This window comes from Mastomys coucha, unplaced genomic scaffold (genome assembly GCF_008632895.1).
Source record: "Mastomys coucha isolate ucsf_1 unplaced genomic scaffold, UCSF_Mcou_1 pScaffold16, whole genome shotgun sequence".
Taxonomy (NCBI): domain Eukaryota; kingdom Metazoa; phylum Chordata; class Mammalia; order Rodentia; family Muridae; genus Mastomys; species Mastomys coucha.
Window position 1 is genome coordinate 102464244 of NW_022196898.1, and position 26950 is coordinate 102491193.

The 26950-nt window shown below is 40.6% G+C and overlaps 1 protein-coding gene across 1 annotated transcript in view; it reads right to left on the reverse strand.

Annotated features, from left to right (window-relative positions):
• The window catches only part of Tnni3k (TNNI3 interacting kinase), a 274985-nt gene that overhangs the window by 139621 nt on the left and 108414 nt on the right, over positions 1–26950 (reverse strand). The window contains exon 17 of the mRNA XM_031375950.1: positions 26440–26544. Coding sequence (XP_031231810.1) covers positions 26440–26544 — 105 coding nt within the window. The remainder of the gene's footprint in view (positions 1–26439; positions 26545–26950) is intronic.

Below are 26950 nucleotides of genomic sequence, written 5' to 3' on the forward strand. Positions count from 1 at the left end.
GTCCTGTCCCTGACGCCCTGCAAGACCCCTGCGACTTGTGGGGTCTGTGCCTCCCTGCTGGCTGCTCCTGGCTTAGGAACTCACCAGAGAGAAGATGGCGGCTCTTACTGGAGACTCCGGGTCAAAGAAGTCCCTGGAGGCAGACCCTCCTCGTGCAAGGGAGGGGCAGCTAAGGTCGCTGATCCACCTCTGCCACTTGGGAGCTGAGAGGATTCTGTCCCTGCCGCCTGGCGGCTCCCCTGCGACTCTTGGGGTCTGTGCCTCCCTGCTGGCTGCTCCCGGCTTAGGAACTCACCAGAGAGAAGATGGCGGCTCTCACTGGAGACCTACCCCTGCCTTTGACACCACACAGCATAGGTCTCAGGGTGAGCAAGGCCTGTTCTCTCCCAGGAATTAAAGGGAAGTACAGCAAGGCCTGTTCTCTCCCAGGAATTAAAGGGAAGTACAGCAAAAGGTAATTATTAAAGAAGAGCATAAACTTTGCCTTGCTGGATTGTCCTGAGTCGGCATAAATTATGGCCTGTGCTCCCAGTATTTTTTCTTCTAATATAAAACAAAAATCACACATGCAATCCCTAAAGTGAAGAACACATGCAACTCAGGAGGAGACACAACAGCACAGCCCAGACTCACTCAAACTTCTATTTTCACATACACAGCAACAAAACTTGAAGCTGCATTGCAAGCAGAAATGTGAGGTTTTAATTATAAGATGCCTCCCACTGGGTCCTTGAACAAAATTTTGGGAAACATGATGATACTTGAATTTTTCTTAATATTTATCAAAATTAAACATTTATAGAGTAGGTACCTAATTCATGTTTCCCTTCATCCAACATGATATAATCCTGACAGGAAGTGGAATGGCAAGTACCGCAGGATCCCACAGGGTTTCATTTCCCAAGTCCTGAGTTGGTAGCCGTGGTCTCAGAGCCCCTCACACACACTTCCCACATCAGCGGGCACATTGTCTGCACACAGTGTTGAATGGCACTGTAAGGAGAGAGGATGGCAACACTAACTGTTCACCCCTCTCAGCCCTCTATCCCTGGCTTTTCCTGAATATTGTGCAGTCCAGTACACGTGCTAAGCCAGAGCAACCGTTAGCTCAAAATGAGCTCAGATTGATACCTGTTAATCCCTGGATGATTTTGACACAGATATATTCCCACTCGGATTCTCGCTGTGGTAAAATGGAGCAAGAGGGGCCCAACAGGCACCTTGAAGGCTGTTTTGTGATCTCAGAACTGAAGCAGAGATTCTGCAACGACTGAGGTAGAAGGTAGCAACCATTCATACTTGACCACTAAGTGATGAGTTCTGTTTAATACAGAACTTACTATGAGTCTTGGGAGGCAGGTCAGCTTGCTAAAGAGATCTTTAGTTTAACTAGAGCCTTTTAAAATGTCCAGCAGACACTGGAAACAGAAACAAAGTCTGTGCTGATGTCACTAGGAGCACAGATGTTTAAGGCAGGTGTGTGTCATAGAAGCGCCAACTTAGACAACTTAGAAGCATGATGGGACTGCAAAGTGCTTTGTCAGCTCAGAGTTGCTCCCACAGACGGAGTAGAAAGGAAGCTCCCAGATCTAGGGGCATCACTAGCTGTCAGTCAGAAAGGGATTGGATGCACTGATTAGTGTCAAGTTTCTACCACAAGCTAGATGCAGCAACTAAATGATGAAGGGAAATGGTTGATTTAGGTTTAGGTTTCATAGGCGCAAATGTAGTGTGACTAAATTGGTTCAGTTCTTAGGGCCAGCAGGTAATGAGGTAAGGAGTGTCAGAACAAAGTGGCTCACACCTACAGCCAGAGTGCAGTGAAGACGAGAGAAGGATTACTGAATCTGTTATGAAGGTACAGCAGTGACCAGGGTGGCTCCCACTAAGTCCTGCATCTTCTTATTTAGGGAAGCAAGGGATTCATGTAGCTTACACCACCAGGTCATGGTCTGTTGGGGTCCCTCAGCTGTAAGCTTGTCACTGGAAACTCAACTCATGCCTGCTGTGCCTGAAACAAAGACTCACTACTATGAGTTCTGCCTTCAAGGATACCAGAGAAAACTACACCTGCTGGCTGGCACGTATACAGCCTGAGGACATCTGTTGTTGACCTCCTCCCCCACTGTGGACTGTGTCTCCAGCCTATCTCCGGAGCTGAGACCTGCGGGTCTCCACCTTCAGCCCTGCAGCCGGTTTCCCTTTGACTTCCCCCTTGACTTTGTTTAGACTCTTCCTGACTCCTCCCGAATTCCTTATGTTATTCAAATGTCATTGTAACCTAGAGATTCAGTTTGCTCTCTTGTATATAAATGCTGAAGCCTCAAAGTAAAGATGAGCCTTGATTGGAAACCCTCAACTTGGCTTCGTGTCCTTTTGTTCTCGAACTCTGTGTTTCAGGTCTCCTTTCTCCCTTCAGTCAAGGCAGAACCTGGTTCATGAAACTGCTGGACAGTTTCAATGGTCCATCACTGAGGGAAGTCAGGGTAAGGACTCTAGCTGGAACCTCAGTATAGAAACCATAGAAGAACATTTCTTGCTAACTTGCTCAAAGGCTCATGCTCAGCTGGCTTTCTTCTTCATCCCAGGACCACCTTCCTCTGAATGGTGCTGCCTACAGTGGGCTGAGTCCCCTCACATCAACGAACAACTAAGACAATCTCCACAAATATCCCCGAAGTCTAATCTGATCTGGACAATTAAGACTCCCTTCTCATGCGACTCTAGGCCTGTGAAGTTGACAGTTAAGGACAACTATGAAGACATCCTGAAAAACTGAAAATAGACATATGCACAGCAGTCTTGGTAATTAGACACAGTAACCAAATGAGAAACAGAATGTTAAGCTATGAAACTGTATAGCAGTGATGAATCCGGAGAGCTATACCGGCCATTAGAAGTATGCGTCCTGACATAGCCTCAGCTGAGGTAATGAGATCTTTACGGCCTTGCTCTTGGGTGAGACATGCAGTCTTTCTCCATTTCTATGTGTATCTGATAACTTCAGAGGCCAGAAGCAGTGACTGTAGCATGAGTAGAATGGCACTGGGGTGGGAGCCAGGCTTTTAATAGATGCATATTCCTAAATAGGACATAAAGAAGACAGGAGAAGATGCTATTCCTCACTCAAATGGTAATGAGCATAGAACACAGGCACCCTGCAGCGAAAGGGGTGTAGAGTTTCAAACTCAACCACTCATTACCCATGGGAATGTGATTAGCAGGGAGCTCAGCCAGGTCCTTCAGTGGAACTTCTCACTGGCTGCCTATGAGAGGGCTTGAGGAGGAAGCATAATTCCCACACTGTGCATGTGTGCTTCCAGGGATTTAAGTAGGAATGAAAATCCGAATATCTGTCATCGCCAAAGGTATTTACCCACCAACTTACTCTCACCTTGTTCATACGGATGTTTTGGCAACAGCAGCTAGCACAGTACTGCCACCCTCTAATAGCCTGCGATTTGTTTGAATCTGTAGGTTGAATAGCTCGAAGGCCACTTTGTGTTCAAGTTTCTAATTAAGTTAGTGATGAGATGCTCCAAGTTTGGCAGCTGTGCTGAAGAGAAACACATGTTATTTCAGAACTAAAAAAATTCAGAACCTGTTCTTGGCCAGTTTGCTGTATAAACTTGAACCCAAATTATAGTGTTGTCATGTGAAGATGGTTTGAACTGTGCCTTCTGAGTTCCACTTTGAGCAATTATTGAGAATACTGCCCCCTCCTTCTGAAAGGAAATGTATTAAACAGTTTTTCGAAATACAGATCTACTTGGAAATGCAGAAGTCGTGATTGGTGCCTGTTGATACAGAGAGTCAGTTCACTTGATTCTGTGCTGTTTTTATTAATTGCACCAGAGAATTCTTTGTATAGGCCAAATTTAATTATTACAAAGAAATAAATCACAGAATATGAAAATGAGACCTTTGAGTGATTCAAATTTAAGCTTATTGTTCACCGTTCAATCTACAGACCTAAACCTTGTATTTATCTCATGGTACCATCTAAGGCAAAAATAGTGATAATGGAACTGTACTATGTGCAGTGTCTATGATCAGAACCCTGGCAGGAACAGAGGTTCCTGTTGAAGAATTTACTACAAAAGTGACTTAAGAAAGGTTCTGAAATAATTGCATAGAATTTTATCGTTTGAATTTACATGGGAAAGACGATTCCGGTCATATGTGACTCCTTATTTCCTTAGTCACTCTCTCTGCATTAGCAGTTATTATTTCTCAACCTCCTGACAACAGAACTGTATTTGAGCAATTGCCACTCCAGGACCTCTGTGGAAATGAGTACAGCAGTCTGAAACATGCCCCACCCCAGTGCCCAGCTTATTAACCACACTTTTCTAATTTACCTGAAGAACAGAATGCTTGACTTCCCTGTAACCGAAAGAGTAGGAGTCACTAGAGGAGATGTTTATGTATTTCCTTTTGTATCAGAACCACATGGGCACATACCTTTCCACTGCCAGTGTTGTTAAAGCATCAACACACAACCATATGAATAAAAATGGTTTGAGGCATAGAGTTGAGTATAAAAAACAATAAGTAAAAAAAAAATTAAAAAATTGCTTTGGGCTATGAATATATTTAGAAATATTTTCTTTAGTTCACTACAAAATAAAAAGCTTGTTAGTACATGAAAATTATATTTTGTGTTCTCTCTCTGTCTCTCGTCTGTCTGTCTCTGTCTCTCTGTCTCTCTGTCTGTCTCTGTGTGTCTTTGTCTCTGTCTCTGTCTCTCTTTCTCTGTGTACATACAATTGAATGATTTACACAGAGCTATCCATTCACACCACTCTGTGTAGAAGAAGATCCCTATGCCAGCTGTGCTCACTTTCTCTCAGTGAGACTGACTTAAATTCTGTCTTTCAGTATTACCTTTACCAATTGCCAGGGTTAGGGGAAAAGTAAATGTTGAACTTAGAACTTCCAAACTTCGTGATACCTTCACTAAAGGGGAGCAAAGCCGCTTCCTCTTAGACGTCAAGATTCCGGAGAGTTACTGAGGTGTCCTCCTGTCCATTCCTGATGAGTCAGGAGATTGAAATTGTCCATTTCTTGGCTCCCTAAGATAACTCTGTAAAGAGGTAAATTTCTGCCCGTTCTTTCTCTCACCAAAAGGCATCAGTAAATCAACTCCACCCCGTTTAATTGACCCATCTCCTGCTTATGGCTCTCAATAACAATTGTTTGAATAGTCTGGTATGTCAGTCAGGATCCTTCTCTAAATCCCTACACAGCTCCAAACTTCAGAATTTCCTCAGCCCAGCAGTGCTACTGTTCGTAGGATCTGTCTCCTCCTGCCCTCCAGACCCTTCTACCCAACTCATCAAGGAGAATTTGTGTGTTCTACATCACCATGGGATTGGCTGGGCTAGTTCCATCTGTGATATTGTATTTAGCTTTTGTTTTCTAGTTATGCATTATTGCTTGAAGTCCCAACCAACACACCACTGTGTCCGTGGACCACACCCCATTTCCGCTACAAATGTTTTGTGCTCCTTCACTACACCTAGTTCGTTAGTGGCTAGTTCAGCCTTTTTGTAGGATCAGGGCTTCATATGAACAAGTCCTCCATCTTTATTAGATGGTAATCTCCTCCCACAGAACATAGGAAACTCATAATTAATTCTTATGAAAGTGTGATTAACCCACTGTGCCAAAGAAGTACCTCTGTCACCCTGTCTTTCCTGGAGGGATGTCCAATCTACCTGCCATGATCCCTTCCCTTATGTCCTGCTGGAGTTATTACCTGGATTGCACATTTGAAAAGCAGCTGTTTTTGTCTGTTTCCCAAGCACACACTGATGATTATTTTTCCTTTGCAATTTCCTCTCCATATTCGCAGTTCATGAGGTTTAGGTAGACTTAAGATTCCACAGTGCTTCGCAAACTGTTGGGATGCTCATAACTAAGGATTGACTTAGGAATGCACCACAGCCAAGTTAGTGAGAGTTACAGATATTTGTAGGGCATGTGCTGTTTGTGTGTAAACTGAAGACCTAGTTCTATTATAGAAGCAGCTGCATGGTGGAACTTGGGAGTGCAGCCAAAGACAGGAAAGAGATGAGGTAAGAAAGCTGAGAGCTGACAGCAAGCTCCACACAGTGATTTGGAATTCCAGGTCTTGCTGAACTTCCATGGCATTTACTTCAAATTTCTGAGTCGAGGTAAATGGAAACTATTTCTTGTTTTGCTTAAACCACGGTGAGTGTATTTCTGCCAGTTACAGCTTGAAAAGTGCATCTAATTACTCTGCCTTGACACATTCAGCTCTTCACAGATTGCAGAGTAAATATAGGAGTTATATATTTACATTCTTTTCTCGAATGTATGTAACAATACTATAGTAAGAACATACATTAAATTATTGACTGAATTTTGACCCATTTGGAACTACCTATCCTCTGACTGGATGGAATGTCAGAGTCCAACGGTTTTCTCGAGGACATTAATCCTAGGGATATACACATCTGAACCCTATCTGTGTCCAATAAGCATGCATTGATTGTGCTGCCTTTGAAAGTCTTTTTGCCTTTATTTGTTTTCAGAGTATAGTTTTTGAGAACCTGGGTGGACCACTGCTAGACAATGATGATTGAAATGGCAACAGGTGTCTAAAGGGTGATTCCAGCCAATGAAAACCCTGTTGTGGCAGGCTAGCTACCATGGAGAATCACGGATGGGCTGCAGCCTACCTATTGACATGAGATGTAAACTCTTTACCACCATGTATTAATGTAGAAATTAATGAGGTTAAGCATGATATTTCCATTCATGAGCACATTGTACACCAATTAAATCTGACCACCATCTCCATGCTCCATCTCTAGTAATTTTGCTTTCTCTTTCCACTTGTTAATTTTAGCTTCTTTGTGTTGAGACAGAGAGCAAAGACAGACTTCTCTTTCCGGCTTTTGGCTATTTCCCTCAGATGATAACTTTTTGGTCCTTCTCTATTATGTCTTTATGGAAGGACAATGCTATGCTGCATGCATAGGATGCTTTCTTTATTCATTTGTTGATAGGTAACTAGACTGATTTCATAGCTCAGCTCTTTTAAATAATTATGCAATGGAGATATGGATACTGATATATCCTCAGTATCTCATTAATTATTAATTTATAATAGTATTAATTTCTACTGAATATTTATTGAGAAGAAGGGGACCTGAATCATGTGGTAGATCTATTTTTACTTTTCTAAAGGCCCACTGTACTGCTATCTATAATGACTATCCAAATGAGGTCCACTTATGAGAAATCCACAATCAGCAATGAGATGGTGAAGGCCTATGGGTATTTCATGTAAGACCAGGAATGAGACAAGAATGTTCCCTACCACCTCTGCTATTCAGTCATGTACAGAAAGCTTTAGCCAGCAGAGTTAAGAATGGAAAAATAAATGATATAAAGAGCAAGTGAGGACTCCAATTATCCATGTTTACAGATGAAATACCTCTATGAACAAGAAAACTTAAAAATCTCCAAAGAAAGATAACTAGATCTGATGAATCTAGTAAACTGGCAGTAAACAAATTCAACACATGGAACATTAGTAGGTTTCCTGACCTCCTGTTAAGGAAAAAAATCAGAGCTAAAAAGGTGAATACAAAAGAATGAACCTGACCAAGGAAGAGAGAGGCTTCTGTAAATTTGTGAAAAACATTGAGAAGGATACCAATATAGCTTGGGTTGGAAAAATTAGTACCAAGGTACCCAAATCAATTTAAAGACTCAACGCCATACCCTTCAAAATACCATTAATATTCTTAAGTGAACTGTAAAAACCAATCTAAAATTCATACAGAGCTATAAAAACATCAAAATAGCTAAGGAAGTCTTAAGCCCAAAGAATAAAACCAGAGGCATTACAGTACTTAATTTCAAGAAACATTACAGAGACATCATAGCTCAAAAGGCATGGGATTGGCATAAAAACAGACATGTGGACCAGCAGGATAGAACAAAGGCTACAGAAATAAGCTCACGTTACTACAGCCAATTGATTCTCACCCAAGACTACAACACACTGTTGCTGGGAAAACAGGAGATGCACATACAGGAGAATTGCCATCTCAACATAACTTAACATGAAGCAAAACCCTTGGCACAGAATTTGGACTCAGAAGCTGTTAGTGGAACATAGAGAGGAAGCCGATCATCATGTCATCAGATTTCCTGGGAGTTTTTACATTAGCTTGAAATCATCATTTCAAGTTATATGATATCATTGATTTGCAACCATTGGACTAACATTTAACTAAAGGCCACATTTAACTCTGACCTGCTTCCTTCTTACAGTTCATCCTGTCAAGACAACACTTTGATGGTTTGAATAAAAATGTTCCCCGTGGGCTCAGAGATTTGAACATTTAGTGCCTCACTGGTGGTGATATTTGGGGAGGTTCAGGAGGTGTGGATTTGCTGGAGGAACATGTCAGAGGAGGTGAGCATTGTCCATTTATAGCCTCATACCACTTCCAACTCATTCTCTCTGCTTCCTGGTTGTGTTTGAAGATTCCCAGCTTTGTGCTTGTCATGCCTGACGCTGGCTGCCATGATTCTCGACCATGATGTTCTGACACTGGCTCAGATTAAACCTTTCTTCTATAAGCTGCCTTGGCCATGGTATTTCATCACCACAACAGAAAAGTAATACAAATACTAAAATAATTTTGTTATTGTTTATCTTATCCATTATTTTAAGAGGTGTAGACGTGGAGGTCTTGTAAAAATGTCCCAGTTGACTTGTTCTAGCTGGTCTTCTTAGAAATGATCTAAGACACAAAGCTTCAGTTTCCATGTTACCTACTAGCTGGCCATGCAGCAGCCATTCTCTGTGAGTGAGCACCATCTCATGCAAAGTTACTTTCTTGATAGAGGCAGGAGGTCTGTGTAATGGCTTCTAATTTCACTAAAATGTTCTGTTATCTTGATTTAGAAATGATGCTTGTAAATAATTTGGTTTTTCTTTTAAGCCTTTGTCCCTCTCTGTGCCTGTCTAACCCATTATTCTCTTCTCTCCCCACAGTTTTAATTATCCCTGATATCATCTCCAATGTAATTGAAGAAAATTGTCTTGCAATTATGAGAATAAAGGAAATATCAAGCCAGTGCCCACTCCCTCTCACCTGTGTCTGCATTCCCCATCTCTCATTGTTTGCAGATAATCGGTGTGATGAGAGCTGTGCCTACTATTTATTTACTGTCTCTGTAAGACTATTTGTTCTGTGTCTTCACAGTGCTCTGTGGAACACAGGAAAATAGCTACAAAAGGTCTGTATCTAAGCACAAAATGCTCCCCAAACTCTAGCTGTGACTAGTTTATTTAGTTCCATGAGACAGTATATATTATCAAATCCTTAATCATGTTTCTAAGCTTTGCAAAATTAAAGCTTCAAATTAAACATTTTACTGACGAAGCTCCTCTGAAATCCAGACTTTTTTTCCCAAAATGATAAAATGTAAAAATCACGCATTTCAGGAGGTACTAAGTCAAGATGTCAACTCATATTTATTTGAATGTCTCAGAAAATAGAAACTAAGGGATCTGATGTAGGAAGGCATGGAAAGCAGGATAGTCAGATGAGCTATCCTGAAAGAGAGGATTGTCCTTATTTGTAAGGGGTCTATTCCAGCAAGACATTGATAGGTGCTAAGGCATCTAAAACACCATGGGTAGATGGCTGCTCCAGAACACCTCTGGTAGGTGAGGAATGGACACGTTCTGCTGATCTAAGACAACTCCGACCCAGTGATGACAGTGTACCATCAGGTCCTGAGGCCAAGCAATCCAGTCTTATTTGGGACCTTCTTGCTGCCAGTTCCCAGTTTAACTGCAAGGACATTGCATGCATGGTCAAGTGTTATGTTATAGAATCAATTTCTTCTCTACTAGAGCAGTCCACCAACCATGTGGAATCCAGCACCCCTGTCTTGCATATCCGTTTCAATATGTAGCAATCCAACTGCAATCTCCTCTCGTAGTTGCCTGGGACTTCAAGACTTTCTGTAAACATTCTGTGTTTAGGTCCTCTGTTCTTCTTACCAACACACTTGAATTGTGTTGGAAAGTGGTAGCAGTGTAATAACACAGTAAGGACCCCAAAGCTGCAGTTGTCTTGCCTACGTTCCAAAGCCAGTGCTGTCGCCTAGCAACTGTAAAGCAACATGGATGTGGCAATGGCTATTTCTTCAGAAGCAAAATGGGGTAACTGTACTGCTTGAGTTTTAATCACAGCATAAAGCATTTAAGGCATTCAGATGGACTTTAATGGGCACCTTCTTAGGGCAACCTTTGACTATAATGTTCCAACGATTCACTAAGCACTTCTAGTTGAGCTGTGTGGGTGCTTTCTTATCCTCACAGGTACAGAGGAGACTGTTTTTGTCTTCATTCTAGTCTTTTCCTTGTTCTCAGCATAGCAAGCAGCTCCTCTCACTTCTCAATTCTCTAAGCACTGTTTCCCCATGTTCTGCTCTACACCCTTTTCCAGGTCTTCTTGGTCTTCTCTGGTGGGGCTGAGTTCTATCTTCAGCAACCTGGAAAACATTCCCAATTCTGTTGACTTCTCTGTCTGCACTGGCAGCATCTCAGGCCAGTCTTGGCTTCTGTCCCTCATGGAATGGTACCAGAGACTCCATATTTGCCCATGTTAATCTGTTCCCACAATACTTCAGCACCTTCTTCGTTAAAATTATCAGCCTTCAAAGACTGTAACCCCCATAGAGACAAAACCTGTTTTGCATCCCCAGTGTCTGCAGTGGCAACAGAGGTGCTAGCACATGGTATACTTTGACCAAATATAGAATAAACAAGCATGTTGTTCTACAATCCTGAGTTTCTCAGGAGCTATGTCAATGTTTGTCTGTTTATTTGTTTGAGACATTGAACTTTGAGTTCACCAAGTTGGCCAGCCTGGATGATCAGAGAGCCTCATGGGTGCACTTTTATGGGTCTTTAGCCATGGTACAAGTGTCATCCATACCCATCTTTTTCACATGGGACCTAGGGATTGAACCCAGGTCCTCAAGCAGTTAAGGCAAGCATTTTACCCATTGAGCCAGCGTCTCCCTATCCCTCATTGTGTTTATTTTGTAGCTAATTTTCTTCTGTGAACTAATTTTAAATTGTCCCAACAAATTTTCCTACTTTGAATTTACCAGACCTTAGACCAGGGTGGAAATGGAAGCATTCTCCACAGAGATTATTTGATGGACACCTTTTCACTTTCTAAGGTGTTTCTTGCACCTGAATTGTATTGTCTATTTGTCCTCATTTTGATGATCTAGATTATAAACCCTTTGGTGTATCAGTTTTTACTAGAACTTGTAGATATCTTCTCTCATCAGTGTAACAAAGGAAATATCTTTAGCCATTTAATGTGGCACACTGCACACCACATGCTTAATGAATGGAATGCTCTGTGGACACTTCATCTTTTCCTTCTCAAATGTTATATTTATTAGGCAGTAACAGTTATGAGGTCACATGCCATTTTCATCAGTCTTTGTTGTGGGACAGACACTTTATTCATTTTTGTTGGTCAATGTATATATTGGATAATCATCAGAAGCTGGTACTAACTATCAATATATCATATTAGAGCCTGTGAGAATGGACAGAGGGCCAATGTATTTTTTCAAGGAAGTGTGCACTCTTCCTTCCTGTCTCTGTTCACAGTCTTGACACAGAACATTCCCATTACTAGACAACTACCTTGACCTTACTGTATGCTATGAGTATAGATTCATGGATAGCATTTGAAGAAAACTTTGTTCCTCCAATCAGCTATGTTTATCCTTCTTTAGCTGGAATTTATTTTGATATCCATAAGTTTGTCAAATGACTCTTCCTCCTTCTCAACATAATGTGAAGGTCAAATATTTTTTGTTCTTGATTGGGTTAGTTCCAAGTCCTGCAACTTTATATATCTTCTTTAAGAGAGTTTGTTCTTCTGTATTCTGTACCTACACTAGACAATTTATCTTTTACTCATTTTAGAAGGGGGAACTCCATCCACTAAAAGGCTATAAAAGGCTATTTGATGAATTTAAGCATATATATAATCTTGTGAAACCATTAGAATTCCAGTCTCAAGACAGCACCATTTCCAGCCCAGAAAGATTCCTTGACCCCTTGCAACTCATCCAGTTCTCAGCCTTCAGGCCCAACAAACCATTAATCTTGTCCACTATAGGCTAATCTGCAGCTTCTCAAGCTGTACTGAGGCTGTGTGCTCAGCATAGTGTCTGAGTTCTTGCTTAGCATATGTTGTCTAGGGTTTATTCTACAAGACTATAGCAAACATATGCACATGTATGTATACATGTCTATATGCGTGTATGAGTGTATGCATGTGTATATGTACATCTGTATGTATACTTCTATGTATGTATGCATGATGTATCTATCTTATTCATTATTCATGGTAATTTGTTTCATATATCTGAAGTAGAATTTAGTCAGAGAATTGTGGCCATACTTATGTCTATAATTTAGATATTTCTGGTCAATTAGGAAGAGTAAAGAATGACTGAGAAATGAACATTTTTATCCCTGTGAACAGAAGGTATATTCTTGTGCTGTTGAAACAACGGGCATATTTTATAAAAAACAAAAACAAAACCAAAAATGTTTCTTGGAGAGTCACTCCTGAGACAGTTAAAAAAATTAAAAATTTTCCATTAAAGACATTCAATAATTCATTTTGCTTAGGAAACTGAGCATCACCATAAAAATATTCTGAAATGATGAATTTAGACATAAGAACATAGCAAGTGCACGGAGCCCTGCCACTGTTTCCGCAGGTTCTACGCATCTGATTTGGGTTCCAACACTCTTTTCACAGGAATATTGGAATAATTTGACTGTGACAAGCCAAACTGTTTTGAGACCTCATTGAAAGTCAAATGAAAACATTAATTGCATGCAAAAATATTCCAGTCAGGCATGGAAATGCTTCAGGTTAGGGAATAAATATGTTGCCTATGAGAAGAAAAATCAATTGACTTAGAAAAAGCTAGTGCTGGCTCAAGTCTACATGGTCAGCATTGACTGAAAATCGCTAGGGTTTCAGGGCCTTGTTTTGGCTTATGAATTAACAGATAGCCTTGAGCAATGTCCATACTACACAATAAGTTTGTCTGACTCACTTTCTGCCTGAGGAAATTAGAAATCAGATCACTGGAACTAATTATTATTTTGTTTTTCACGTTTTCCTGCTTCCTTTATTCAACCTTATTATTTTATTTTGAGGAGAGATAGTTTAGTGACTAATAGGCATATAACTATTCTTAACACAAAAATATTCAGACTAGTGATTTATGCAATAGAAATAGTAATTCAGAAACAAACAAACAAACTAACTAACTAACTAACAAAGCAACTTCTGAATGATGAAATGACATTTATATTGAGCAAGAATTACATTCTCATACCTGCTCTGAATTCTCTAAAGTAAGCCCATGTGGAGAGGTAAACTGTTGAGTACAGTCATGGTTGTTCTGGTTAAATGGGATGAAATATCAATTTATACCCATGTTTTGGAGTGTATGACTACACAACATGGATAACATGCTTAGCGTGTCACAAACTTTATTATCTTAGTAATTTTGTTAGTCTTCCTAAACCTTTCAGCTGTTTTCTGTTTAGATGACCCCTCTAAAAATTAGGAATATTTAACTAGGTTGGATATGAGCAGCACTAAATTTGATGTCTGGAGGACAGACACATCAATGAATATTATTCTTATAGCCTTTGGGTTTTTTATAATTAATTTCTTCCTGCACTTGGGAAATATTAAATGAATGTCTACTAAGGCATTGGGGATAAAATCATACAACCTTTACAGTATCTACCCTGATAGAGAACCTCTTGTCCAGTAGGGCAAGCACTGGAGTCCAGAGTGATTTTAGCGACTAAGGGACGTTAACTGGAGATCAGCATCTGCATGAAAGGTGTGGTAGCCTGTGGGAGGGATGCCTGGAGGAGGCACTGGAGTAGACAAGCATAAGTCAGGAACAAGCAGCCTAAGGTGAGATCTATGCCTAGCATGTTTTCAGAGAGATGATGCAAAGCAGAAGACACAAAAAAGTTGAAGGTACAGGAAATTCTTAGCTTTTCTCTCTGGTTCTGTAGAGCTGAAGAATTTTGGCAATTAACAGCTCATTAGCCTCATATTTAGGATACAAAAGAAACTTTATCAAGGTTAATAAGAGTTCAGTGGGAAATGTCTGCCCTCAAGGCCACCCACATCCCAACAGGAGGCTCAGTACATCATTCTTATTCTTTATATGAAGTGAGAAAAGAGAAATTAAAGAAAGTGGAAGCATCAGAAGATGTCTGTGATCATCAGTTTCCTTCAAAGACCATAGTGAGTCGGGAGACCTCCAGAGGCCAAACCTTCCTGAGACCACAGACAGCAGAAGTCTATTAAAATGGGCGCCAACCTCAAAGAAAGGGGTCACCCAAGATCTCTGACCCTTTGCTCTAAATGGACTAATGAAAGCTGTCTACTACTCTAAGAATTGAGACATAGGATTTCTATCCCCATTGAAGAAGGATTTCTTGCAATTCATGACCATAAGGTAAAATACATTTAATAAGATACATGCAGATCTAGCTTCCACCACTCGGAGGCCAGGATGTTCTAACACCTGAGGATAATAGCAGAGACACCTCCCTTTGGCTGTAAGTGGCTGGACTTCTGCCTCCACCAATGCCTTAAAAAACATCACGATTTATGACTTCATCTTGTTACTATAAAAACACCATGAATCTGTTACCACTTCAGAACATGGCACTGGAGAGCTCAAAATCTGTGTTCCTAAGTCATGGCCATTCAGATCTGGGTTCCATAGTAAACTATCTCTTATCCCTTTGAGATGCAACCTTTCTGTGCTTTTGGAATTGACAATTAAAAACAAAGTTCTTTTGTGAGAACTTTCTCCAGTGTATTCGCGATTTGACTCTACTGTTAATCGCAATAAAGAGACTTCACTGCCTCCACTTTGCTCACAAGGAACTTGAATCAAAGAGAAGTGAAGTGATGTAACAATGACGAACCATGCGGGAAGGAATAACAAAGTTAGCTGTCTCTTTGGACCAGGAAGCTGTGACTGGGTGGAGTTATTCTTTCCTGTCACTATTAAACAAGGGCAGAATAACCACCTTAACATTATTCTGGATATTGGCTGAGCTGTACTGCTGAGCGAGCTGGTTGGCCTCTGGGAAGGAGATCTGTGTAAGAATGCAGACGCCCCACATAGTCTCCATGAAAAACAGCTTAGACTTTCCGACTGCCAGGATGTGCTTCTGATGACTTTTTTGCCTCATGAGGTTTATCACTCAGGTGCTGAGTAAGGACAGTATAAGCATCCCCATCATTGTGTGAATGAGCCTTGTGGAGGAGAGTCACTGAGGAGGAAGGAACCTGGTCACATTTAACTCAAATTTTGCCCCAGACAGGAGTCTATGCAATAGGATTGCTGACCAGTGCATGATGTGTAACCCCACTGCCTGAAAGCTGATTCTTCAGGTCCTGCCTGCTTCTGATAACCACACCTCTCTGCCCACCTCCTGCTAATTGCCACGCCTCTCTCCAAGTTCCAGTTACGCCAGAAGTCCCGTCTCCTGAAACTGAAGAAGACCTTGCTGATTGGGCCAGGTTGCTGACAAACTTGTGGGAGGGGTTTTTGCCTTATATTATTCTACCTGTTGCTTGTAGTGATTGAGAAATTGAATGAAAGATGGCTGATTAATACACATCTGTGTTTGACCAGTTTTTTTAAGGAACCTTCTGTGTGGTTCTGGTACCTAGATATGGCTTTCCAGGTCCCTGACCCCACTCCAAAAGACCCATTCGTTTTTTGGCTGCTGGCCGGCTATCACATGGCCCCCCTACAATGATGGATAAGTGGATTTCGGATATCCTACACATTAGGATATGTCTGGAACCTTTCAGCATTCTTCGCAGAAAATATCTGTATACAAACCAGGCATTCCCCAGAATCTTATGTAAGAGTTCATTCATCTACAGCACAGTAAGCAAAAACAGGGGAATATGATCAAAATGACAGACCATCAGAAGCACATGTGACGCTGGAGAATATTAAGTCATATTGACTGGAGAGATGGCTCAGTGGGTTCGTGGGTTTGGCACCACGCCAAATGACCTAAGTTTGATTCCTAGGACACACATGGTAGAAAGAGAGAATGGACTAACTCCTACAAATTCTACACTGATGTCTGCACATGCACCATAGCATGTGCACCCCTCTCGTACAAAATTTAAGTATAGTAATTTTAAAAGCCTTATTAAATAGTAAAATATTCTTTCCGAAAGATGGTGATTGCTAATGTATTCTCTCACTTAAATCCAAGAAGTCAGGTATAATTGTTCTCTGAAAGTTCCTGCTAAAGAAAGTCCCATTGAAACAGGTTAGAGCTCACAGGAGGGGCGATTGTTCACAGGTGTACGGACTGGGTTCAACAGCTGGGCTCTCAGCTCCCCTGTCCTCTGGACTTTCAAGGGCCTCGTACCCACAGCAAGCAGACCACCATACATGAGCAACTATAGCTAAAGGCAAGGACAGCTCATGAGCCTGGATTTCTCCCCAGGCTGATAGAGGACATATAAATAGAAAGTATTTAAAATGGTATCAATGCACTGTATGTTTTACTGTGTCAAATTCATGCTATAGTAGCTGCTAGAAATGCAACCAATAGGAGAGAATTATCCAGTTATCAAGCTTAATCCTTGCTTTTAATGATTATTTCTGACTCTGGGTCCTTTCACACGTTGTTCTGAAACTTTAGAATTGTAAGAATCCAACATTAACGCATTCAGCAAGCTGGGGTTGAAAACGGAGGAGTGGGAAAGAAGGCAGAGATGCTGGCGGCAGCATTATAATCATTACGGAAAGGTTAGCTGCTCAGGAAATCGACAAGACACGGAGGGGGTATCTGCCGAGTCTCCTAAGAAACCAGACCAGAGAGAAATGAGGCCAGACAGAGAGAAGCTTTTGTTGACATTTTCAAAAGCCTCCTTTATACAGGCAGGGTCTCTGGAGAATGGAAGACAGCCCAAGTAGGGAACCAGCAGCTCTAGTAAGTTAGAGGTCAGTGAGCTCAGCGGCAGCCTCGGGGAAGCATTGGCAGAGAGAGGCCCCTTCCTGCCCCTCCACACTCAGCTTCTGGGTGAGGGAAGGAAGGAGAGTTCCATGTCGGAAAAACAACAGCCTGCTGCCCTGGCTTGGACGTGATCGTTTCAGGGGTAGCTGTGTTGTGTTAAGGAAAATGACAAAAACAAAACAAAACAAAACAAAACAAAACAAATCCCTTAGAAAAACAACACTGAACATGGATTTCGCGTTACAGAACTGCTCCAAACTTTCCGTGCTCGGTTACAGACACAGGATTCACATGAGACTGAGAGCCCACCTCCAGGTGTGGGTGTCTGAACTGAAGGTTCTGATGACACACACTCACACAGGAGATCGATCGTCTGGGGCAGGCCTGTTCTACAACACCGGTGGCATAACAGATGGGTGCTGACTCCAGTATGGCCCCTCAGGTAGGAAGGAGGTTAGTGTCGAAGGAAGTTACCTAATGAGGTATTGCACAAGTCAACTATTTTTAGGACCAGTGGATGCAGTGAAAATTAAATGAGTCATTCTAACAGGTAAGAGAGGAGAGATTTTAAGTGGCTCTCAGAGGATATTTATCTTTCTGTGGACACACAGAGAACTTCTCAGTCCTTATGGCCTTAGGGCACCGGAGAAGGAAAAAAAAAAAACGGTATCAGGCTGCACAGCTGTTCCCAGCTGGGGAAGCTTACGCCAGATGAAGTATGCTGAGGGTACTTATGACATAATCAGCTTCTGGAAACTGTGCAGTAAGGACTATGGAGGGGCTGGAGTATCCACACAAAGTCACGATGAAATGAGTGGAGAATTTCTGTTCAGATAACGGGTAGGAACTGAAGAGTCAGAAGAAAATGGTGTCTTCCTCAAGTTATGGGAGCTGAGGACAAAAGGACAAACTTCCAGGTCAGAAATGCATGCCAGAGTGGAGGCCAGACATCAACACCTGAGCAGGTTTGTGCGGATGGTAGAGTAACTTGTCATGCATAATGGTTGAGGTACCCTTCTGCTGGGGGTGACACAGTGAAGCCCTCTGCATGCTAAAGTCATAGGTTATATTTAAAGTTTCTTTCTTAAAGGTAAAAGGGGTGTGCATATGTTTTGACTGGTATGGGCTACCTCAGTGTCCAACTGTGTGTTTTAGCTGAACAGTGTAGATCATGCTCCTGTATAGAAACACTCATGTGTTTGGATCATGCTCTGGTCCAGGAACATATGTCTCCACTTTCCCAAAGACATTTTTATGCTTCGAACCTAACTAACAATTGAACTTCAAGATGAACAGATAAAGAAAGTATGTTACTTATATGCAATTGAATTTTGTTCAACCATAAAAACAAATGATATTATAACAATTGCAGGAAGCGTAGAACCAGTTTTCAAGCACTTGAATCATCACAGAAATGGAAGATTATATGTTTACCTGTGAATTGATATATAATACATATGTGATCACATACATATACCTTTATGCATATAGATTCACTGCATACTGCACATCCCTAAGCCAGAAATCTGAAATCCCAATACTCCAAATCCCTAGGCTTTGGATCCTGTGACTTCTACTATGTTACTTTGTGCTTGGATTTCCAGGCTAGTGCTCCTCGTCTGGTAAACTGTCTTTCGTTGTTACAAATTCTGGAATATCAGAAGCCTGAAACACTTTCATTCTAGGCATTTGGGATGAGATATATTCAGTCATCATCAAATTCTGCATTCTCCTGGGGTCTGTGACTCTGAATACAGCTATGAATTATTCACTACAAATGTCTGACATGGAAACCTTTCCTCTGTTTTGGTTGTCTGTGAAGAATATATAATCCTTGAAAATTTCTACTATCCCTAGGGACTGTACCTCAGAGTTCATAGGCTACTAACCTTCCTTAGCAACTGGTAAGTCTTGGGACTTATCCTCTGTGCCATATACCCAGGCCCTATGCATCTATGACTCCTGCACTAGTTCCCGATGGGATCAACAAATAACCATATCTTATTTATCACAATAATGTCCAAAGCCCCATTCTGCAACATTTGTGTGATCATAGAAATGTGTCTTGTTCAAAGCTGTAGAGCTTCAAGGTCAAACTGAGGCTTTTAGAATTAATCACCTGTGGCTGAGATCTATAAATCTGCCTTAGATATGGGAGCCCATATGATAGTCACAATCAGAAATGCTCTAAACTGTGCTAGAAATGTCCTAGGGCCTATCATCCTCACATGTACCCATGGCATAGCATAAGCCCCAAATAATTTCAAACATTCAACAAACATTTGATATATATTTCAGAAATGGAAAGGATTAGAAAATAAATGCCATCCACCCATCTCAAAAATAGTGACCCAGAATTGCTCTTGTCTAAAGGAAATACAGGGATAAAGTGTGGAGCAGAGACTGAAGGAAAATCCATCAGGAGACTGCCCCACCTGTGGATCCATCCCATCTGCAGAAACCAAACACAGATACTATTGCCAATGCTAAGAAGTGATTGCTGACAGGAGCCTGATATAGCGCTCTCCTGAGAGGCTGTGCCAGAGCCTGACCAGTACAGATTTTGATGCTTGCAGCCAACCATTGGACTGAGCATGGAAACCCTAATGGAGGAGTTAGGGGAAGGACTGAAGGAGCTGAAGGGATTTGCAACTCCATAGGAAGAACAACAATATCATCCAACCAGACCCCCTCACCCCTAGAGCTCCCAGGGTCCAAACCACCAACCAAAGAGTACACATGGAGGGATCCATGGCTGCATATGAAGCAGAGGATTGCCTTATCTGGCACCAATGGGAGGGGAGGCCCTTGGTTCTGTGTAGGCTCGATGCCCCAGCATAGGGGAATACTAGGATGGTGAGGCAGGAGTGGGTGGGTGGGGGAACACCCTCACAGAGGCAAAGGGGGAGGGGGCATGGGATAGGGAATTTATGGAGGGGAAGCCAGGAGGGATAACATTTGAAATGTAAATAAATAAAATAACCGAAAATTTTTAAATTTTTTTTTTTAAAAAAGGAAATCTTAGAGCTTCTCTTGTGATAATGGATTTAAACTAGACAGACATAAAATCAGAGCTTATGATTTCACAAGTGTCCACAGGTTTCTGGGGCTTCAGAGACACTTCAGCTTAATCATGTGTTTGGCCTGCATGTGGGCATTAGAGTTCTCAGGACAGTATTGACCATTGATTGCTAAGATCCTTCTGTATTACCACCATGTGTAGTAATAAACCATCATGTAGACTCCATCCCTGTATTACCACCATGTGTAGTAATAAACCATCATGTAGACTCCATCCCTGTATTACCACCATGTATAGTAATAAACCATCATGTAGACTTCATCCCTGTATTACCACCATGTGTAGTAATAAACTGTCATGTAGACTCCATCCCTGTGAACAGGGACCATGACTGATGGACAATTAGAAAAGTAATAAATTGCTTTGTTTGACTGTTGTGTTTTTAATTGCAGTTTGGTATTTTGTATTCAATTGAAAGGCAAGTGCACATGTCAAGTTAAAAACAACTATTAAAATTTTCTCCATTTTTCTTTATTTCCTAAAATCTTCACTAATTTATTTAAATGTCACCTTCAAAATTAAAATCCATTTAGCCCTTATCAGGCTTGTCTTTTTAAATTATCTGTCACTCATCACCAAAAAGTTTTCTGTTTGTAAATTATCTGTAATTATTTTCTTTTATATTTAGTGGAATGAGATGGCTCTCAAAACTCTAGCAAAGTCCTTCTCAGAATTATACTACAGACTACTTAGCTTTATTTTATAAAAAGAAATACTTGGGTGAACATGACAGGAAGGGTTTGTTTTGTTTTATTGTACTTCACTTGAGACAGGGTCTCAATATGCATCCAAAGCTAGCCACAAACTATATCACCGAGATTTCTAATTTCTAATCCTACAGTATCTACCAGGGCCTGAGAGTACATGCATTCACCACCATATTGAGCATAACAGTGTTTTTATAATCTACTTCCTATATAAGGAAATAAGGTATTTAGAAAAAGGTACATACTCATGTAGTACTTGATAGTGTATACAATGTGTGTATGCATGTGTGTGTATGTATATGTGTATGTATGTATGTGTGTATGTATGTATGTGTGTATGTATGTATGTATGTATGTGTGTGTATGTATGTATGTATGTATGTTTGTATGTATGTGTATGTGTATATATGTGTGTGTATGTGTGTATGTATGTGTTTGAGTATGTGTGTATGTGTATATGTATGTGTGTATGTGTATGTATGTGTGTATGTGTGTGTATGTATGTATATATGTGTATATGTATGTATGTGTATGTATTTATATATGTATGTGTGTATATATGTATGTATGTGTGTGTATGTATGTATGTATGTGTGTATTATGTGTGTATGTATGTGTGTATGTATGTATGTGTGTTTGTATGTATGTGTGTATGTATGTATGTATGTATGTATTCATATGGCCACTGTGAAGCACATGCTACTATTCATTTCCTATGCCGATCTAAAATGTTACAGTAGACTTATCAGGAGAGAAGAATATCCATTTTCAATGATGTAACAGTTTTCCAACAGTTTAGAAATATGCTTGTCTAAGAGAATAGACACCTGGTTAATTTTAAGTACAAAGTTTTAAAGCCATCAGCTGTAACTGTGACCTTAAGTACCAACTTCGAGAAGTAAATATGTAAATTGGGTCTAAGTCATTCCTTAAGAAATTAGAGCCTTCCGGAATAAGACTGTGAATAGTTTAAAAATATTTAAACTCTATGGGCCACCCATAGTGGCCTGGATCTTCCCATATCAATTAACTAAGACAATCCCCAGAGATATACCCACAGGCCAAAGAATGTAGACAATCCCTCATTAAGATTCTTCCCAGTTGATTTCAAGTGGTGTCAGTTGATAATTAAAGTTAATTGTGACAAATATCACTGTCATCAAACCTTCCCTCACCGTCTCTGACAGGACTTTATGTTCCATTAAAATGCAGTCAGAAGATTGTGGCAAGAAGCTGACTCTAGATTGATCTCCTTGCACAGTTTGTTCTCTGCATAATAGAGATGATTAATACTACAGACTCAGCGCAAACATGGCCACCTCTTAGCAGAACCTTCCCATTCACTGCAGGTGACCCTTCTCCTTAGTATACATTGAACACTGAAATTAATGTTCAGGGTATATATAAGAAAAAAACCACAGAAAAGTCTTTCTTGCCTAGAGAAAAAAAAGGTTGTTTGTTTTATCTTTTGCTGAACTAACAAACCTACATCCCCAATATAGAAGTGTCCCCTTTCTGCAGGTTGATTAGACATCTCCAATAGCCTCTCTACTGTACAATTTATGAAAGGCATTCAGAAATTCCACAAGACTACCCAGAAGTAGCCATAATTGTATAAACTACCCCACTCTACCTTTTTGTTTGTTTGTTTTTGTTTTTGTTATTACTACAGTAGCTTACAAGTGCCCCGAGAACTTCTCTAAAACTACTTTGATTGAGCAATTTTCACATATAGATACAAGGTTCTGATCTCAGGAAATGAGAAAAGAGAACAGGCTCTCTAACCCTGAAGCCCTGTTGTATCTGGAGCAGTGGGGTTAAACCCATTGTTATAAAACCATAAGCAATCAACAATTATATCAATCCAAAGGCAACTGGAATCTGCACTCTCTCTGCTTGCTCCAGGGAGACTTTCTGAGTACTGAGGAAATGCAAAGTGTGTGTTCTTAGAAAAGATTCAGACCTATCCTTACAGCTTTGCATACTCAGCAGGCTTTCCACTGCATTGTGAGTTTTTCTTGCTTGAATTCTCTTAAAAGCTGCTTCTGAGCCATTTTGGTCCTCAGTCATGGATATTTGACCATACTGTGACATCCCAAGATTGTGATATTTTCTGAAAACAAAACAAAACAAAACAAAACCAAAACCAAAAACCCTGTTTCTTGTTGTGGTGTGGCTCAGCACTTAGCACACATCTTTAGTCCCTCTGGCTTAGTTTACACCTTTAATCCTTGTTTACACCTTTAAACAATGAAGGTAAGGTTAGTTTGTAGAAGGAAGCACTCATGTTTGAAAGTGATGTCTAATTGAGTGGCAAACAAAGTGATGAATCAGAGAAAAATTTGACTAAAGATTAGGATACTCCTAAGTTTTATGAGAAGAGAGAGGGATTCAGGGAGAGGTGGCAGTTTTTACTGGGACAGTTGTACACAGTGAGGGTTGCAGAGAGAGAATGAGCTGGACTCAGGTGAGGATAGAATGAGCCAGAAAATGAGAAGGAGCCAGAAGATTAGAATACATTGCCAGAGTTAGAGACCAAGCAGAGCAATTCAGGAGAAGCTGAGAGACACCAGATTGAATCATTCAGCTTGAAGAGGAGTTTTGAGTCAGAACAGCTGAATTGACCAGCCAGGAAGGGACCAGAATGAACAAGAAAGGGTAAGCATATTCAGGGGTAAGTCTCAGAGGCTGAAAACATTCTATGCCTAGACTAGATTATATGGAGACTAGAAGCTTCCAGGAGTAGGCCGAGGGTAGCAGACAGGGCAGCAAGTCTTAGAGACAACAATTACTTCAGTTAAATAAAAGTTACTGTTATAGTCATGTCCTACCCAAACTGGAGACTCGGTTTCTTCTGTACATTATGACATACTGTTTATGCAAATAAATTGTAGTAACTCCCCCATGGTGTATTAAGCATGTGCCTTTGAGCCATGTACAATGCCTATGTAGAGAAATGTGAGTGAAAAATTTAAGGTTGTTACTAGGTTAAAGATAAACAGAAAATGTTTGCAAATCTAGGTAGGTGTCTATGGCTGCTTCATCAAATTTGAACAGTTTTGGAAAATTTAAGCATGTTGGTTTGATTATACTCAGGTAAAATAAGCTTGTTTCTCTTATACATTAAATGTTTTATTTTCATATGTAATCAGTATTCATATTCCCGGTCTGGCTGAGTAACTGATGGTAACAATTTACACTTATCAACAAGATGATAGAAAGGGTACTGGGAAGGAAGACATGACTAGAGAAAACTGGCAGCCATCCCTCCTGCTCCATCTCCATAGAAAGTGTCAAGAATGGAGAGTAATTATCTTCATGCACAATGTCCCCAGTTCTTTCTGAGATAGCTTGACATTGAAATCTTTTCCCTAATATGTTTATTGGCCTAAATGTCTTGAAAAGGCAAAGAAAAGAGCTAATAACAGTGAAGGTGTGGCTTTTAGTTCAAAACTAAGTGATTGTAAGTAACTTCCCATATTATTTACTTCCAACACTAGAGTCTCCCAACTTTACTTAAATTGTTCTCTCTCCCCTGTTTGCCAAGTCCTTGTCTTCCGTGGCACTTCCCACGGCTGCTCGTCTGTTTCTAATTAACTTCCTGCCTGGGTTCTGCAGTCACTGTCTCATCAGGCTCTTGACTAGGTCCATAGTGAGACTCTCTCAGGCATAGGTGGGTCTTTCTATAAGATGACTTCAGGCTCGTAACTGCAGCACAGACATACATGCAGCGCCCACGGCGCCTTCTTGCTTACATATAGGAGAGCATCTAATTACCCTTCCTTGTCCAGCATGTTCTGATTCATTTCTTCTGCTTCCACTTCTTTGTACTTCCCAAGTTTTCAGCCTCAGACTTCACAAACGTGAGTGTGTGTGTGTGTGTGTATGTGTGTGTTTAACTTTTTCATCTCTAATGAATAGCTCTCTTCCTACCCTTGGGATGTCCCTTCAAATTTATTCATCTGAAGGAATCAGTGACTTCATCCTTGGTTTATCCTTGGTGATGTCTCTAAACTCTTCTGGACTGATTTAACATTTTTTTTCTGGAATTTTATAGAAAATTTCACTACTTATTTTTTTTTATAGAACTTGATGTTAAGTATATTTAACTCACTTAAAGTACATTTGGATAGGCATTTTTCTTCTCTGTTATGATGTGAAATCTCCTGGGAAGTTGGAGAACAGGGCTTGTAGAAGTTTCATTTTGCACATGGAAATGCACCAGATGTAACAGGCTGTAAGCATAGTGCATGCCCGTGTAGTTGTTGATTAAATGAATAAAGTAATTCCTTAATAGTTAAACCTTCTAGATGGCCCCTGGGACTTATATGACTCTTATTCCCAGTCAAGAAGAGCAGTGACTGCTTGTCTGTACTGCAGACTGGGTTTCCATCAAAATGGTCTTAAGTCTCGCTTTTCAGCAGTGGGAAATGAGTTTTCCACACTTACATTCAGTATTCATATAAAACTGCTCTAATTTGCACACTGCCCTTGGTATAAGACGTAGAGATAGTTTTCACTGTTTAAGGCAAACACTGAAATCCCATGGGGTCCCAGCTCTGTGGAAAACTTTGATTCTATATTTGTTTCAGGCTCTATTCAACATGAAAACCTTCTGCATGAAAACTAGGTGAGTGTCCTGTTGTGATTTGGCTGAATATACATAAATATCAAAATGGTAACACAAAAGAGCATGTCAGCTAAGACGGTCTAATCGCTGGCTTTGTATGAGACAGGAGGACATCCTACATAGTAACTGAGGTTACACGCTGATCTAACCATTAGCCTGAGAACCCCAGTCACATGCTTGCCCTAAGAGCAGGCACTTGCTGCCAATGTGTTCAGGAGACTTTTGTCACAGTGTATGCACATGCACAAATCTAGGTGGGATTGGTAGACCATATATGTGGTCTGATGATGCAACTAAGAGACACAGATGATACAAGACACAAGAGGCACTGACAGCACGACATGCTGTATTCTTTTACAATAAGTATTTTTTATAAACCAGATGAGATATTTGAATAAATAATGGTAGAAAATGTAATGTATTAGGTAAGTAAATCTGTAGCATATTTGTTAACTATCATGAAGTCCTGAGCACTACAGATAACCACAGGTTCTGGGTTTCTGTCTGGTTCGCAGCCGAGGTTATTTGTTATATCAGCAAAGCATGAAGTCATCTTCTGCAAGCAATAGTCTATCCTTGATGAAAACATTATCAAGAGCAGCGTTCTATACACAGTACTTTCTTTCTGGAATTTTCCATAGATTTACAGGGTCCCTGGGAGGCAGTTACACAGCTTTGCGTCTCTATGAGACAACGGCAGGGTCCCTGAGAGGCAGTTACACAGCTTTGCGTCTCTATGAGACAATGGCAGTGACCTGTTCCCTTTCCACAGCGTACTTAGAGAAAACTGACCTGAGATAAATCTAAGACATGTCCCCACTGTGTCCTTGTGAGCTGCAGAGTTATAAGTTTGTCCTTTAGGAAAGCCTCGTACCTGTTCAGGTCACGGTGTATGATTGGCTGGGTCAGGCTGTGCAGGTACTCCATGCCCTTGGCAACGTCTACTGCAATGATTAATTTAGACTGCAAGTCAAGAATTCTAGAATAGAAAAGAGACTGATGGAGAAAAAGTGGTTGAAGCCAACACTCTGCATGTCCCTCAAAAGAAAACAGCTCATGTTTTTTATTCTGTGTAATTCCATCTAAATTTTTATTCATTGAAGATGGAGCTAAATGTTCTGGAACACATCTTTCCATATTTGGGAGTTGCCTAACTAAATGTCAATTCAGATATATGATGTGTTGTTTAAAAATATACTACTTTATTTTTAAATTTATTTGTGTCATACAAAAATCCGTGATAATAACTGAAATTGAATCTTCTGGAGCCACTGATGAAACCACTCCATAGTTACTAACTGCAGAGATCTAAAACATGAACTCAGGTCCAACGTGGGCAAGAACATTCTTTTTAAAATCTTTCTCTCATCAGTGCTGCGACCCTT